Consider the following 16,105-nt stretch of genomic DNA (forward strand, 5'->3'; position numbering starts at 1 on the left):
CTAAAGTCAGTCCATCAGGTGGAGAAGATTCTTCAGATGGAGTGAACACCATGTGTATCAGAGCCCCCTTTCCTTCCTATGGCCTTTTGTGTTGTCACATGACCTGGCAGGGCAGTCATTTTCAGAAGAGAGCACCTGTATTGTGACTCCCTGCGGGACTCTGTGCGCTTCCAGCTGCCCTGGGTGTACACTCAAACTTTAGAAACTTTTTAGGGCTCAAAACAATACCCCAAAGGACAGTGCATGAAAATGAACTTGTACTTGAACGAACTGAAAGAGTCTTGGAAGGGAAGGTCTCTAAATTCCTATTATCTCTCTCTTTCCCCAAGCAGGTCACAGAAATTAGATTCCTCTATCCCAAGGTGGTTATGGAAAGTACATAATTTCTTCCTCAAAGTTGTTTCAAAACTTAACAGTATAACTCCAACTTCCTTACCTTTCCATGTAGGACCTGGCCATAAAGGAATTTTCAGGCCTACATAGAGATAGAAGACCCTCATTTCAGAGCGATCCTGCCACACAAAATAAAAAAACACAGAGTGGGAGAGAAGAATCCAAAGAAATAGCCTTGCTGGGTGTCCCTGATTCAGTTACCTACTATGAGATCACAAGGTCACAGAGTCGTCCATTCTTAGTCAATGCTGACTTAGGAAGACAGAGAGGGGGAAAGAGACAGAAAGGTTGAGGGATCAGGGGAGGGGGAAAGAAAGACAGGAAGAGGGAAGAATGGAAAAAAGGGAGGGAGAACTTTCTCTGGGTCTTTGGATAGTGAAGCCTAGTTTCTCTAGGAATACTGTACCTCTCGTCCAGCTAAGGATCTACTAGAAACCCAGTTCAGAAAATCCAAGTTAGCATCCTGACTCTAGCACTTCCTGAGCCAGGTCATTGCCCACGTGTCACTCATCAGCTGATCATAAAAAACCACAACGTCTTTTTTTTTTTTCTCTCTATGTAGTTTTGAAGCCTGTCCTGGTATTCGCTCTGTCAACCAGGCTGGCAACAAACTCACAGAGATCTGCCTGCCTCTGACTCCCAAGTACTGGGATTTTTTATTATTATTTATTTATTTATTAAAGATTTCTGTCTCTTCCCTGCCACCGCCTCCCTTCAAAACTACATTGAGAAACCTTGTCTCAAAAAAATAAATAAATGAAATAAAAAACAAAACAAAAACCAAAAAACCAACCACACTGTAACCATGAAATTCTGAGATTAAATATATAGCCCCCCCCCAAAAAAAACTATGACTTTTCTGCCTTGAAGCTAACTACACATCTTAGCATTAGCACTCAGACTTTGCCCACCTTCTCCCTGTGTGTTTTGGGGTTCCATCTATAAAGCCGAGATAGAATAATATGAACCCAGACGGGTTTAGGAGATGGACTAGGGAATATGCACAGAAGACCCCTACCACTATTAGTTGTTATTTTGATAAACGCAAGCAGCATTGGAAATGGTATAGAGGCAAAGTCCTAAAGTCATGAGTCCTTATACCAATCTTTCATGAACCCCTTTTCCAGTTTCCTAGGAACCAGGCACCAGCTGATGAATTGTTCTGCTCCTCACGATTTTTAGTCACATCCTCCCTTTCTCAAACTGTCTCCTATTAAAGCTGGTACAGTGAAATTGCTCCTTGGAGTTAGCGTCGGACAACACTATTCCTATTTCTACTTCATAGATGCGACATTGAAGCACACAGGGAGAAGGTGGGCAGAGAAGTTCTTCTTCATGATCACCATGACTCCTAGGATCAGAGTAGACTAGCCCTGTGCAGGCTTCCTGGACTCTGATTTCCAGGAGCTACAACAACAGACCTTAAGGTTATTGCTCACCATAGGGTCTCCTCCAGTCGTTCTGATCAGATTACCTTCACTGACTCTTTCTAAAGCACCAAAGGTCTTTCTCAAGATGTACTTGAGGCAAGTTAAGATGGAACAGTTTTACTCAAAAGCCTTGGGGATAAAACTGTATTTTGATGAGTTAGAAAAAAGTGTCATTCTGTCTAGACAAAGACTATGAAATTATCCCCTTTCCTTCCAAAGGAAAACACCCAATTCTCAAAAATATCTCTATAATAACCATTATCACACTAAGTTACTGTCCACATATATCCTAAAGCAATGGTTCTGGAAAGACCAAATGCTGCAACCCTTTAATACCATTCCTTATGTTGTGGTGATTCCCCCAACCGTAAAATTATTTTTTGCTACTTCATAACTGTAATTTTGCCACTGTTACAAATCATAATGTAACTATCTGATATGCAGGCTAACAGATGTTAGCTCTGTTGGGGTCACGACCCACAGGTTGAGAACCACTTGAAAGGGTTAAGGCATTTCAGCACATACCGAGCCTCATTTTAAAGGATGCATGTACAATACGATAGTAATAGAATTTATTGAAATTAGAATCCTATTAAATTTCAAAATTATACTACAGGGTAAGCATTATCCAAAGTCCAGGCTGATGGTGCTCGTGGTCCAACTTTTAGCTTTTGCCCAGATTCTGAGAGAATGTTGTAGTTCACTTACTAGAATGGGGGGTTTTGTGTGGACCAGAGCTTTAGGATCAAGTCTTGACACTGCCAGATAAAGTATGTACCCTTAAATTGAGCCCTACCCATACTGCTGTTTTTAGTAATCAATTCTACCTCACCGTTGCCTACTGGCGTTCAGTTCTGATCAGAGACACTAATAATGAGTGTCTCTTATTAGCAAGAACATGAACAATAAAACGCTCCAAACCAAAAAATAGGGAGGACTTCCGTCAGCAAAGCCATCACGAAGTGGCTTTAGTCTCAGTCGCCACCGAGCCACTGACACAGCCTGCCCACTGCCATAGATTCTCTTTCCAGCTGAGTGGTAACATTGATCACACCATTTAGGCTCAGCGCTCAGACCAGCACAGCCTGCCGGGAAATCTGCATGAAGGCTAAAGCTCAAATGCCCTTTCGTGGAAAGACCTGGGAATTAACTCTCTGCCTTTTTAATGACTCTCCATTACTTTCCCAGTATTTATAAGGATTTCTTTCTTTCTTTTTTTTTTTTGCATAACAAACTCCAACTCTGATCAATACACGCAGTATATCCCAGCTGATTAGTGTAATTCTTCCTCCAGCAGGATGTTGGCGCTCTGCCAGGCTTACCTAGCGCACAATTAAGTAGCTGCAATGCCTGCTGCTGCCCAGCAGGCTTCATGAGTTAATAGGGAAAACCGGGACTGGCGCTTGCCCTATCAGCCCCTGTGTGCCCTCTCTCTCACGCTCATCTGCTTATGGACACGTACAGGGTATGGCTAGAAAAACACAGCCTCAGACAACTACACCAACCCCAGAGGCAGAGGCACAGAAGTGTGAAAAGCTTAACTCACCATCTTCTCCTCCCAGAAAGAAGAGATCCATCTCTCCACCTACAGTCCTGACCCATGCTGGGAGAAAACGCGACACACAACAAGACTTGGGAATTTAAATTACCCACATCTACTGTCAGGAACTATGCTCCGTGATCCTCGAGCCCAATCTCAATAAACATAGTTCATTTAAAAAGAAATTAAGAACACTACATATTTCTCATGCTCCCACGAAGCTGATGTTAAGGAGATTTTGTTAAGCTCAAAGAATGACAAAGTATCTGAAAGACAATCTTTTCCAATTTCCATTCATTCAAGAACGGTTTTTGAACATTTTGTATAAAATAACATTCCTGAGACACACACCTGTTTGTGTGTTGATATGAATGGCCTGGCCTTCAGATGACACCCATATTGCAGTATAATGTTTAAAAAGTAAAGATCTAAAATATAACAATCTGTGATTTTTAATGGATCCTCTTATTAACCACCACGTCACTGCTGGATTCATGGACATGGATGAACTTAGAGAACCACAGACACTGTATAGCCATCCTGCAAATCCTGATTCTCTTGCCCACAATGGTCAGAATATGAATTCAGTGTGTACTGAAATGCCTTAACCCCTTCTGAGGTGGGTGGAGAGTAACTTAGTGTGATACTAGTTATAGCACAGCATTTACAAGTGTTGCAAATACTAATTAGAAAAGGTCTCCAAAGGTCCTTGTAGTAACATTCTTCATTATGCGTTCTTTGTTTCTTGAAAGAGAGAGAGCTTGCCTCTGAGAGGTATTTCTGTTTCATCTTTTTTGGACATCAAGATCCAGAAAAACATACTGTGACATAGATAATTCTTGTATCAGCACTTCCTTGCATGCAATGCTGCACTCTTGAAAGGTAAGCAATCACAGGCACATGCCTCCTGGGTTGTCTTTATCACATGGAGTGAGAACATTCAGGGAAGTAACATGGTCCTGACTGACCAGTCAACAAGAACTGAGTATATATTCCAAAGGACTTTTCTTTCAGAGACAAAATGTGGACTTCAAACAGATATCCTAAATGGAACAGGATCCTAGCACCTCACAGGGATAAATTTTAATATCTGGCCTTATACATTCAATAGTGAAAGTCAAAATCACTGCCCAAACTGAATATAAATAATCATTCAACTTTAAATATTAAATGTTGGCCAGGTCTAGTACTAATAAGAGTACAGATCCAAACACTGGAGAGATGCCACTGAATCCCAGCATTGCTGCTTCATGCAGAGGGAGAGACACCAGCTTAGCCATGCAGCTGTGGGGGCTGCGGAAAAAAAGCTGTGGAATAATAAAGTTGACGGTACTAAACCTGAACGATTGACGTTCTCCAAAATTTTGATCTTTCCGTGTTGATATAACACTGAAAGTGGAAAATTCTGCTCCATGAAATGTTATTCCATGTCTAAAATAAAATTAATAAATAAATGTACCCCAAACCTGAAGTAGCTAGCTCTTCAGATCACCCTTTACAGAGTGTAATGGCGTCTGAGTGCAGAGATGCGAGAATACAGGATGCGAGGAGCAGACACGACCTTCATGAGGGCATGCGGATTAGCCAGTGACCATAAGACTTGGGGGTGGACATGGGAGATAAGACACAGGCAAGTCCATCTGGAGGGCACAGGCCTCCAGTCAGTGACCATGGGACTTGGGAAGGGACAAAGTGAGCAAGAAACAACTATGAAGGAATAAGAGAAAGAAAAGAGCAACTCCTCCAGAAGATCAATATGGGGTTTCCACAGACTAAGATAGGCATCAGCCTTCCTTAGTGTCTGCACAAGCAACCTGACAAGGCCAGAGATGTAAGCCTGGGGTGGATTATCCTTGACCAACTCTCCAGGTAATCTTAAACTTTAACATTTTCTCAATATCAAAACCAGGTGTACATTTGCATATTATTTTCTTTCTTTTTTTTTTTTTTGAGACAAGGTCTCCCCACATAACCATGGCTGACCTTGAATTCTTTTTATAAACCAGTCTGGCCTCACACTCATAGAGATCCATCTGCCTCTGCCTAGTATAAAGTGCTGGAACTAATTCTTCCCCAATTGCCCCTTTCCTCTGATGCTTTTCCTTAAAGCAGTATAGAGGATAAAGGACAAACTCTTTCCCAATAGCATATATTTGAAGGAATGTGTATTTCCACAATGCACACACACTCTTGTTTCTTTTTTAAAAATCTCATGTCCCAGCCTAAATTTAAGAAACTGATGGATCATTGAGAGACAAAATATTCTTCACATAAATAAAAAGTTTTCAAGACTGCGACGTCCACTAATTGAATACATTTAAAGTAAGATTTGCTTTGGGAAAATGTAAATGTATACTCAACATTTGAAAATGCAGCTATTGCATCAAACAATCTAGACTATTTGCTTTGATTATTATAATAACCACTGATGAGCTCTGAGAAGGAAGAAAATCTCACAAACACTGACATCTCCCCCTCTCTTTCTACTATGTAGAAAATTTAGCAAAAATATACAGAGTGCAAATTGTACAGAATATATGCACTGCTGAACACAATTTGGGGATAATATGATTAACCCAAGTAATTCCATCCACACAGTCTACTCTTCCAAACTGAGAGACAACGATCTAATCACTGGATAATTCAAGGCAATCTCAGAAATACATGTTACCATACATATCCTGTTCAAACGTTTACATTGCCCAGTTTTCTTACTTGAGTGTAGTTACTCTCTCCTGAAGGGAACTCTAAGGCTTTCCTGTCTCCTTGTACAATTTAAGCAGCTTACAAGCCTGTGTTATTTCAATTCACCCTCTTCCTGAGCATATTTACACACTCACATATGACTTTCCTTTTACCTACTTGACAAATACCATACAGAAGAGAAAGATAAATTTAGAAGAGTCAGTAGCCACATAGTTTAATATGTACAAGGCAAAAAAATTATCACCAGAAAATAAACCCACACTAAATACATTTTCCCCAGGAATGGTGCAGTATGAAGGGCCAGCACAGACCCTCAGCTGAGCTAACAGTGTGACATGTTCTTAGTTCAGTTAGACTGTAAATGAGCTGTTATGCTAAAAAAATTTATGGAATTCTAAGATACTTTTAAACTGTTTCTAGGTAGAGGATATCTCTGGGAAGTTCTACTGCAAACTGTTTAAGAATTAGCTGTTCACAGAAAAGCCAATGCAGAGACATAAACTTTTAGACTAGAAGGAGCCTTGATGGCTCTCTCTAAAGCTTTATCCTTTAGTTGCTAGCATCCCCAGGCTTTCTCTTCACTAACCGCAACATGCTTGAGCATTTGTGATCATCAAATGCAGTGCAAAAAGAAATACACCCTACAAGAATAAAAGAACAAGAATTTTCCAAACTCCTATAGCAGTGGAAAATTCTTCTTGCCAACAATCAGAAATAAAAGGGATTTGGACCTCTAAACGATTGACCAAAAAACATAAAGGACATGGAAAAAATGTAAAGCTATATATAAATAATACCACTAAATAAATGTCATATAGAATCTGTCTTTACTAATATGAAATTATTCCCACAAGTTACCTATGATCTGCTAAAACAAAACTTCTAGGAATGTTCCTGCTTTGCCTTGCACCCCGCTTAGAGGCACTAGATGTGCCTAGAGCCCTGTGGGTCTTCATAATGTTGGGGGCCACCTGTGATTGCTGTGTGGGAGTAGTCATTGAGGTGAGACAGAACATCATGTCCAACTATCGCAAAATTAAAAATAAATAAATAAAGGGGGAGGGGAAGAATGAAGGAGAGAGGGAAGAAAGAGGAAAGAAGAAAGGAGGAGGGAGAGAAGGAAGAAACGAGAGAACATGCTATGTAAGTCATAAACACAACATGACAAATGGTCAAATTGAAACTGCTGAGAAGATCCAAAGGTAATGATAAGCTTTTCCTGAGTGAAATGGGCCCCAAGAAAGCCTTCCTGTCAATAAGCCCCAATCCTTATTCACTAGGAGAACACTGTGTACAGCAACCAAATATGGATAGCAGACTTCAACATTCTTTAATTATATTCAATTCTAGGCATATTTTTCATTTAACTGACTTTCTGAAGTCCTTTTACAATCTTACCAGCTGACGTTAGGTTTCCAATGGAGATACTGTATACTTCTGAATTCTGCTTTATCTGATGGCTACAATAAAACATTTTTACTTCAAGGATGGGAAAGAATCACACCTTTCTCTCTTGACCAAACCAGTCATACAATAGCATATGGCCCAATTTCATATGTACATTTCTTAGAAATGAGGTTCTCCAGAGAAAAGAGAGGCTGAAGACACCTTGGTGGCAAGTTGCTACTTGACCTGTGTGAGCTGTATGAATCTCCTGTATCGATTTTCCACATATGAGGTCAGTCACTACCATCCTTCAACTCCCACTGATGGTCAAGCACAGACACCCAGACACACCTAGAAATGGATCTTAGAAGTCCAAAATGTTCCTTGTACATTTATACTTTAATAGTCAAGAAAATGTCACCTGCAGTTGCAGTAAATGTTCTAGGTTTCCAAAATGTCCAAGAGGCTTCTACGAAAATAGCTTCATTAGAGATCTAAAGCAAACAAAACCCGCAAGAACTTATATTTACAAAAACAAACAATTAAAAAAAATCTATCATTTGTACTGTAACTACTCACATTTGCCCTGAATTTGATGCCTGCCATAGGTAGGATTTAAGATGCTCTCAAGGGTTAAGTAGTATTTTGTGATATTTAGTAGGACTGATAATTCGGGGTACATCTAAAACACGAAGCATCACTTAGCTGCTCCAGAGCTTTCATTTGACCTTGTATGACATTGAAAAGACTACAAGGTTTCTCAAGTCCTTGAAATGTAATTTGGTGACCATCCTTAAGAAATTAATTCTTTATTTAGTTAAGTCTCCATGGTTATGCCTCCCTTATCTATTGTGGGCACTTGTCTCTAGTACAACAGAAGAATAAAACAGAAAAGGAAATGAAGGTAGATGAGCAGAATCCTATGTACTCCTGATATAAAAACTTGCAGTAATAACAATCATGGAGATCCCCCTCTCATATTCTGGAATCATGATCACATGGCAGATTATTTCCTTTTCTTGGTTTTATTTATTGTTTTGTCTTGTCAGCTTCAGTGTAAGCAGCAAAACTAATCAGTGAGGAACAGAACACCTTCAGAATTCCCTGTGCCATAGCTAGCTGTTTGTCTATAGCTAAGTCTCAGATATGGAGAGGTAAGGCTCAGAACACACCATGTACACTTGCATTCAGGCTTCCAGACACATTCCCAAACCCCAGAGTCCCGTTTGAACTTGGCACTGTGGAGAACCACAAGAGGATAATGGAGAAAGGGTTGTATAAATTCTGGAATCCCTCATAGACTATCAAATACCATTCCAACATCCTCTTTAGACTGTCCAGTGGCTACATTATATGTTCAGACTTCATTAAGATTAATAAAAGGAGATAAATGGTGGGGAATATGATCAGCTCACTATCACTACATCTAAATATATGTATATGTACAATATATATATATGTATATGTATATACACACAATGTGTGTGTGTATGCGTGTGTGAAATTGTGAGAGCGAACTCACTGAAAATGAAAACTATACCCCTCCTAAAATTGCATACCATCTCATATTCACTCACCATTCTATTCGAGGCACTGTTCATTGTCACTCATTTTTTCCAGTTAATAACTGCAAATATGTTTTGATTACAGGGCAGATGCACGCCTGTCTCTCACTTTACCAAAGGAACAGTGAGTATTCAAAGCAATAAAGGTTGCTTTTAATGGTCAGTATGGTAGGATATGGAACACCTAGGAGCAAGCCTCAGTGAGGGATTGGTTAGATTTGGGTGGACATGCCTCTGAGGGATTTCCTTAATTGGACTAAGTGAGATGGGAAGAGCCATCCCGAATGTGGGGGAGAACATTCCATGGTCTGGGCAGTAGACTGAGTAAGGAGAGAGGCAGCTGAGTGCAAGCATTTGTTGGTCTCTGCTTGTTGACTATGGATACAATGTGACCAATTGTCCCTAGCTCCTGCCACTGTAATGAGCAGGCCTATTACCTGGAACTGTGAACCTGGTAAATAGTTTCTCCCCAAAATTGCTTTGGTCAGATTGTTTTTATTGTTGCAACAGGAAAAGAAAAAAAAAAAGATTCAAAGCAATGGGTATAGCCAGCTATTCTTTGAATCTTAAGAATTCTGGTCATGGTAGTACTAGCCTTTAGTCCTAACACCTGGGAGTTAGAAGGAGGAAGACTCTCAGTTTAAAGCCAGCCTGGCTACATATGAATTCCAGGCCACATGGCAGGGTCTTATCTTTTAAAACAAAAGAAAAGGTGTTCAAATGATATAAGCAATGGTGAAAGATTAAGTAGAGATAAATGAAAGTGAACTCAACTTGTAAAAAAGAAGAACAAAATGGCTAATTACCTTAAAATCTGCATGGCTTTGCATAATGAAAAACAGAAACATACCTAGAAGCAAGCATTAGTAAGCTCCTTCATTAAACGTAATCTATGGTTTACCATATTGAATGTTTGAAGGCTGAGAAAGTTAGATTTGAGACCTATCCAGGTCCCCTGTGTAACCTTTGTATCTAAGAAGGCATCATCATCAGAAGGTAATATCTGAGGGACAACAATGCTTGACCCTACCCAGAAATCTTCCAAGGTTTCTATATCAGTGCATGACAACAGAATCAACCCAGTAGGGCTCATAGGGACTCCAGAGAGTGAAGCGATAACCATGGAGCCTGCATTCATCTGTGCTAGGTCCTCTGCGTATATGCTCTGGTTGTTGGCTTGTGCTTTTGTGGGACTGCTCACAGTGGAAATGGGAGTGTCTCTGACTCTTTCACCTGCTCTTGGGATCCTTTTCCTCCTACTCAGTTGCCTCACTCAGCCATGAGACTAGGATTTATGCCTAGTATTATTGTAACTTGCTATTCTGTGTTTGGTTGATATTCTGGAAGGCCTGCTCTTTCTGAAGGGAAAGGGGGAAGCAGCAAATGTGGGAGAGAGGGGAGCTTGTGGGGAGAGGAGTGGAGGGAAGGGAAACTATGGTTGGGATGTATTGTATGAGAGACTGGAGGAGTAGAGGGAGGGGAGGATGTGGTCAAGATGTAATATATTCCAGAATAATAAACAAAGAAACTAATTAATCTAATCACACCAACAGGACACTGAACTTTGATCCTAAGATTGATTATTGTGTTCTGGGGTCCAATCTCTATTTCTTTCATTTTCCATGATCGCCCCAGGAATTTCACTCTCAAATTTCTACTGAATTGGGGGTTGGTGAGAACCCCTAAGTGGAAGAGGTAAAGTTGAATCTGACTTGGGAATTCCACTTCAATCCATATCTCTAGAATGGGTAATTTGTTATTTTCCTTGTGACTGACAGAAGCTGAAACAGAGGGGTTCGAGCCACCAGACAAGTCCTCTGTGTCTTCTCAATAAAGACAATCTGCGGCAGGAAGCTGATCGTTTTAAAGGCCAGCTCCTCAAAAATATTCTTGGAGAAAAATGGAGAAAGGAGTCAGTGGGGGAGAAAACTCATTAGATTTTTCTAATGAAATCATTATGTTTGAAATACCAATGGAGTCAAATGAACACAGGAAGAAAAGCTTTCTACACCCAGACTCCTGAAGGAAGCTGACACTGTGGGTCTTCATATCCTGTCTTCACAGTTGGGTAGAAAGAAGCAGATAATGGTGTAATCAACAGTAAGATAAAGGAAGGGAAGGAAGAAGAGGCAAAGAGGACGAAAAATGGAACAAATAACAGGGAGGAAGTAAAAGAGAGAAGAATGGCAGAAACTTGTTAATAATCAGCAGGGCTACCTCTGTTTCTCCCTTTAGTGTTTGTTAGCAAACATATGCACATTGGTGGATGTCCCCTGGATGGAGAAACTAGACAGGAAACTAGTCCTAACCTTTGGGTTTATTAGCCCTCCTCGTTTTGAGACCTGGTTTGGTTTTATGGTTCAGGCTAGCCTAGTAGCTTAGAACTCATGGTGGACTCTAGAATGACCTTGAACTTCTGATCTCCCTGCCTCTATAACCTGAGTGCTGAGACTATGGCAGTTTCCTTGCTTTTCATTGCCCCTTCCAGTTCTGGTGTTTCCGCACTCAGTAAAGATGGGGCTCATCAATAGCACTTTCGTAATTAAAGAAATCAGTGTTAAAGGAGCAAGTCCACCTCAGCCTAGGACATGAACCTCACTCAACGTTCTTACAGCAGGAAAATCCTGCGGGTAACTCGGAGGGAAATACCAGACATACCCTCTAGTACGCATACCCCTTTCATCCAGCAGTCACCTGGCTCCAACGGAAGCACACCAGACCCAACTCAATAGTAACAAGAAAAAGTTACTAGGTTGCTGGTCTGTGAGGAAACATGAACACACCTTAACAACACAGCCTCTCACAGATCACCCTCTGACTGGAGGGTTATGATTAAAGACCCTATTCTTGATGGTGGTTGCCTATTTCTTTCCATTTGACACAACTCATTATCTAGATTAGAGCAGGCTCTTTCCCAGCATGGGAAGAACACAGGGATGATAACACAACCTGCCACTGTTCTTGTGTGAGCCTCACAAAAAGCTGTGAGCTAGCAAAATACCCACATACCACACAGGTTAGTGGGTACCCCACCCCTAGCACGTCCCGTTTATTGCTACTAGTTTCATTTCTTACTAACTCAGCACAAATGTAATTGCTACTTAACAGACTGACTGGGTTTCAACTATTTAAAAATTCCCCAAATGTCTCTGCCAGAAACCAGCATAAATAAGAATGGAAAGGGGCAAGGGTGAAGGCAAGGCTGCAAAGCCAATCCCTGGTCACCACATCCTGGCTGTGAAAAGCCTGCAGTGATGAGGGATCCAGCCAGCTCAGCAGCTGACCAGTCTCTGATCTCCCGGCCAGCTGTCTCTCAGGCAGAGTTCTGTGTGGCTCAGATATGAAGACATTAACTGCGGGGACAGTTCTGAGAACTTTCTCCTTCCAGAGCACAGGACATAGAAACCGACTCCAACGTCATTCATTGTACAAGTCCCACAGACAACAAAGGGGACTTTTGATTGAATTGATTTTAACTCTTTGCTTTAATTCTGATAGACAACTTTTCTCCCTATACAATGTTAAGGAAAAAAAAAATTGAATTCCTCCCCCGCACCAACCGCACTGCATAAAAAGCATGTCAGGAAGCAGAAGTTATTGCGCATTTAAAAAACTCTTTGTCTTTTGTTTCCCTGTTTTCCTTGTGTGCTTTTTTTTTTTAAATTCTCTCCGTGCAACTGTCCAATTTTGGCATAAGAAGGAAAAAGGGCAAGGGTTTAGGTGGAGAGTAGAAGTAGTCAATGACCAGAAATTCCTAGGCGTCCATATCATTTCTATTTCTCAATCTCTTCTCCCTCCTCTCTCCCATCTCCTCCCTTTCTTTCCGGATGAGATTCAATCTCCACATCATATTGAGCCCCTCCCCCACCCTTACCCCGCCCCCGCGCAGGCACTGGTTAACTCGGAGTTGGGTGCCTGCAGCAGCCAGGGAGCTATGCTCTCTCCATCCATGCTGTGATGCCGGCCTCTGGGTCCTCAATTTCTAGATGGCAGTTAGCCCTTTCCAGCGCCTGAATCAAGGAAGCTTCGCCTGCAGTATGTCTGGCCCGTTTTTGTCTTTCTACATTTATTTTAACTCGACCCGGGCGCAAGCAAATCCTGGCAACAAAGCCGGGAGCTCAAAGCCACCGAGGTGGACTGGCGGCCAGTTCCCCGCCCCTCCTCCCACCACCCAAACTCGTCTTTGAAAAGACAAGCATCTGGCCAGAAAAATAAATGTGCCTGTGGAAAGGAGAATAAAAGACTAGGACGCTAGTGTCCATGAGTGCTGTGAGCTTTGCAGTTTTCTTCTATATACCTTTTAAACATCAAGGCCTAACAGCTAGGAAACCACTCCGGATTGCTGTGCGGGAGCCGACCCTGGTGGGCGCAAGGCTCCCGCCCTGCGCCCTCCCCCATCTGACTGAGTCGGGGAGAGCGGGTGCTTGGCGCGGTTTGTCTGACACTTGTAAATGGAAGTGGGATCCAACTTGGAAGCAAACACGCCGGAGTCTGGGGGCGGGGAGGAGGGGAAACCAGAGAAAGACTTTCCCATTCTTCGCCTGGTCCAGTGTTTCTCCCTCAAGCCGCTGTATACCGGGTTCGGGAATACCCCAAGCAAGATCCAGGTCCCGAGCGCACGCGGCGGCCAAGTGGGGCTCTCCTAGGGAGGCTCGGAACACTAGCTGACCTCACTCCGGGATGCCAGCGCTTCTTGCTTCCAGGAGACTCCTAGCCTCCACGGCCACCTCACTGTCTGCAGCCTATCCCTACCTTCACGTCCATTTGTGGACAGCCCCATGGCCGGGCTTGCTCGTTATTGTATTTCAAGGTGGGTGACACAACCAGCACCCACACCCAAGAGCGCCCCCTTTCCTCTGGTAGCAGGAGCCAGGAGATGAGCCTTAGCGCGCCCGGGAACACCCGGCATTCTGCATCCCATCCTCTCTCCAAGCGTACCACAACAAGCAAGAGACCGGCAGAGAAAAGCAACACGAGTTGCTTTCTGCAAAGTCTAATCCTGGTCAGTGCTTAAACATTCCCGAAAACACACGCGACAAAAGTCAGCTGGGGAAAGAAACGGTGAACGTGGTATATTGCTAAAAATACCCGGGCTCGCCACCTCTCGTCAGCCCAGCCCGATGCATTTTAGCTCAGCGACCCCAGCTGGCCAAGTCCTCTTGCTCACCGAGCGCCAAGCGAAATCCATCCAGGACCCCTCTGCCACCTCCAGCCAGCTCCCTAAGATCCCTAACTGCACTCTGGCGAACCTACAGTCCCGCTCAGCACCCTCAGAAGGACTTCGGGCGCGGAACAGTGCGCCTTCAACATGCCCACGCGGAGCCGCAAGGGCCCTTCGGCATCCCTGGGATGGTCAGACTCGGGCTATTCTCTTTTCAAATAGCAAAGCCCGTTCTCCCGCCCGCCAAAATCATGTTTTCTCCCAAAGGATTCGGGTCCATCTCGTCAAAACAACAGGGATCATCTCCTGACTATTCGGCCAAACTGTCGCACCAGTTAAAAGTCTGCTGTCATTCAGTACCTTTCACCAACCGACAAGACTCAGACGTGGGAGAGGACCGGCGAACAGTCTGGGCTACCTTACTTGTCCGGTGGAAGTGAAGGCTGGGTTCTCTGCTCCACTCCTAGCCGCCTCTAGCAAGCACCCAACTTGCGCTTCTGGGTCCTGCAAGTGCATCCATTGGCATCTGCGCCTTCCCACTGAATGCTGCAAGCGCCAGCTACCAAGCCGACTGGCCACTTGATCAAATCCACCTGCAGCCAGCCGCCACAGATCAGTGAGGACCCAGAGCAGTGTGCAAGCATGCAGACGCACAAGCCCTCTCTCCTCTTAATCCTAGCCCTAAACTTGACCAACTCCCGTGCTTATCTCCTGGCTCCTGACGCAGGGCTGAGCCTCCCTGGGTTCTAGCTAGTGGCGGTAATGACCAGAGCTCCCGGTAGCACCCAGGCAGGAACTTTACAAGGTGAAAAGTTTCCCCCACGTTTTCTGGTGGCTTTAGCTTGCCGGAGGCCCCATCACAGCCTTTCTGTAACCTGGTAGCTGGGGCGGTACTGAGAAAGGTGCGCTCCAGCCGGTGCACCATGCAGCCAAAAAAGCACACTAAAAATCCTCACGCACCCTTGCCTCGGCCGGCGATGCTCTCCTGCACCAGACGCTTCCTCCGTGGTCTTCCTTTCCGGCCTTTGGTGTGCTGGCCACCCCGCCGCCACCGCCGCAGTGCTCGCCGCGTGCTCCCGACTGAGGCTGGGGCAGCGAGTGGAGGTGCCCGGCGCTTGGCGCTCAGGACGCCGCCACCGCTGCGGGTTGGCGGGCGGAGGAGGGGAGTCGGAGGAGGATGGCGGCAGGAGGAGGGGGACCGGTAGCGAGGTCCCACCGCTCAGCCCAGATCACAGCGCAGCCTGCCGGGAGGAGCGGTTCTCGCGTCTGCTTTCGGCAGCCTGCACCGCTACTGCTAGTCTAGGAGCTGCTCCGGGTTCCCCCTCGCTGCCGCCGCCGTACTGCCAAGACCCAGCTTTGCTGTCTCCTCCTCCCTCCCCGCAGAGCTACGTCCTCGTGGGGGGACGACCAGTGATCTCCCAGCTCCACGCGCAGACGAGGGGCGCGGGTGGGGGCCGGGGAGACGCTGCGGCCCGCAGCAGGACGCTCTGGGCGCCTCTCCTGGAAGCTGGACTAATTTTAGAGCCGAGGCTTCCTCCACCCCTCGCTGGGCTGAAAGAACGCACCAAAGTGCGGTGCAGAGGCAGTAGCGGGGAGAGCTCCCTGCCGTTTTGAGAGCGTGCGCGCACGCACCACATTCAATCTCCCTGGCGCTGCATCCCGCTGCCTAGAGTGCACTAGACTTCTCCGGAACAGATGAGGAAACGAAGTCACGATGAGGCCAACATGGTTCACCCAAGCTCCTCAGGCTAGTTGAAAACGCAGTGGGTTCTACTATCAAACATTATACCTCCTGCTGCCTACACTGGACTATCTATCATTGCTTTCCCACGTATTTCAGATCCCCGGGATCACTTTTGTGTGGGAAGGAATCCGACTAAAGAGTAACATGACTCAACACCCCCACCCCATCTGAAACAATGTG

The 16,105-nt window shown here is 44.4% G+C and overlaps 1 protein-coding gene across 1 annotated transcript in view; it reads right to left on the minus strand.

The window, feature by feature from the left end:
- Fat3 (FAT atypical cadherin 3) overlaps positions 1-15,818 on the minus strand; it is a 587,501-nt gene extending 571,683 nt beyond the window's left edge. Inside the window, exons 1-2 of the mRNA XM_041656771.1 lie at positions 15,590-15,818; positions 15,142-15,399 (exon numbers count right to left, since the gene is read on the minus strand). Coding sequence (XP_041512705.1) covers positions 15,142-15,399; positions 15,590-15,818 — 487 coding nt within the window. The remainder of the gene's footprint in view (positions 1-15,141; positions 15,400-15,589) is intronic.
- Between the last annotated feature and the right edge of the window lie 287 nt (positions 15,819-16,105).

This window comes from Microtus oregoni, unplaced genomic scaffold (genome assembly GCF_018167655.1).
Source record: "Microtus oregoni isolate MIOR12 unplaced genomic scaffold, Mior012 000008F_ref0000371, whole genome shotgun sequence".
Classification (NCBI taxonomy): Eukaryota; Metazoa; Chordata; class Mammalia; order Rodentia; family Cricetidae; genus Microtus; species Microtus oregoni.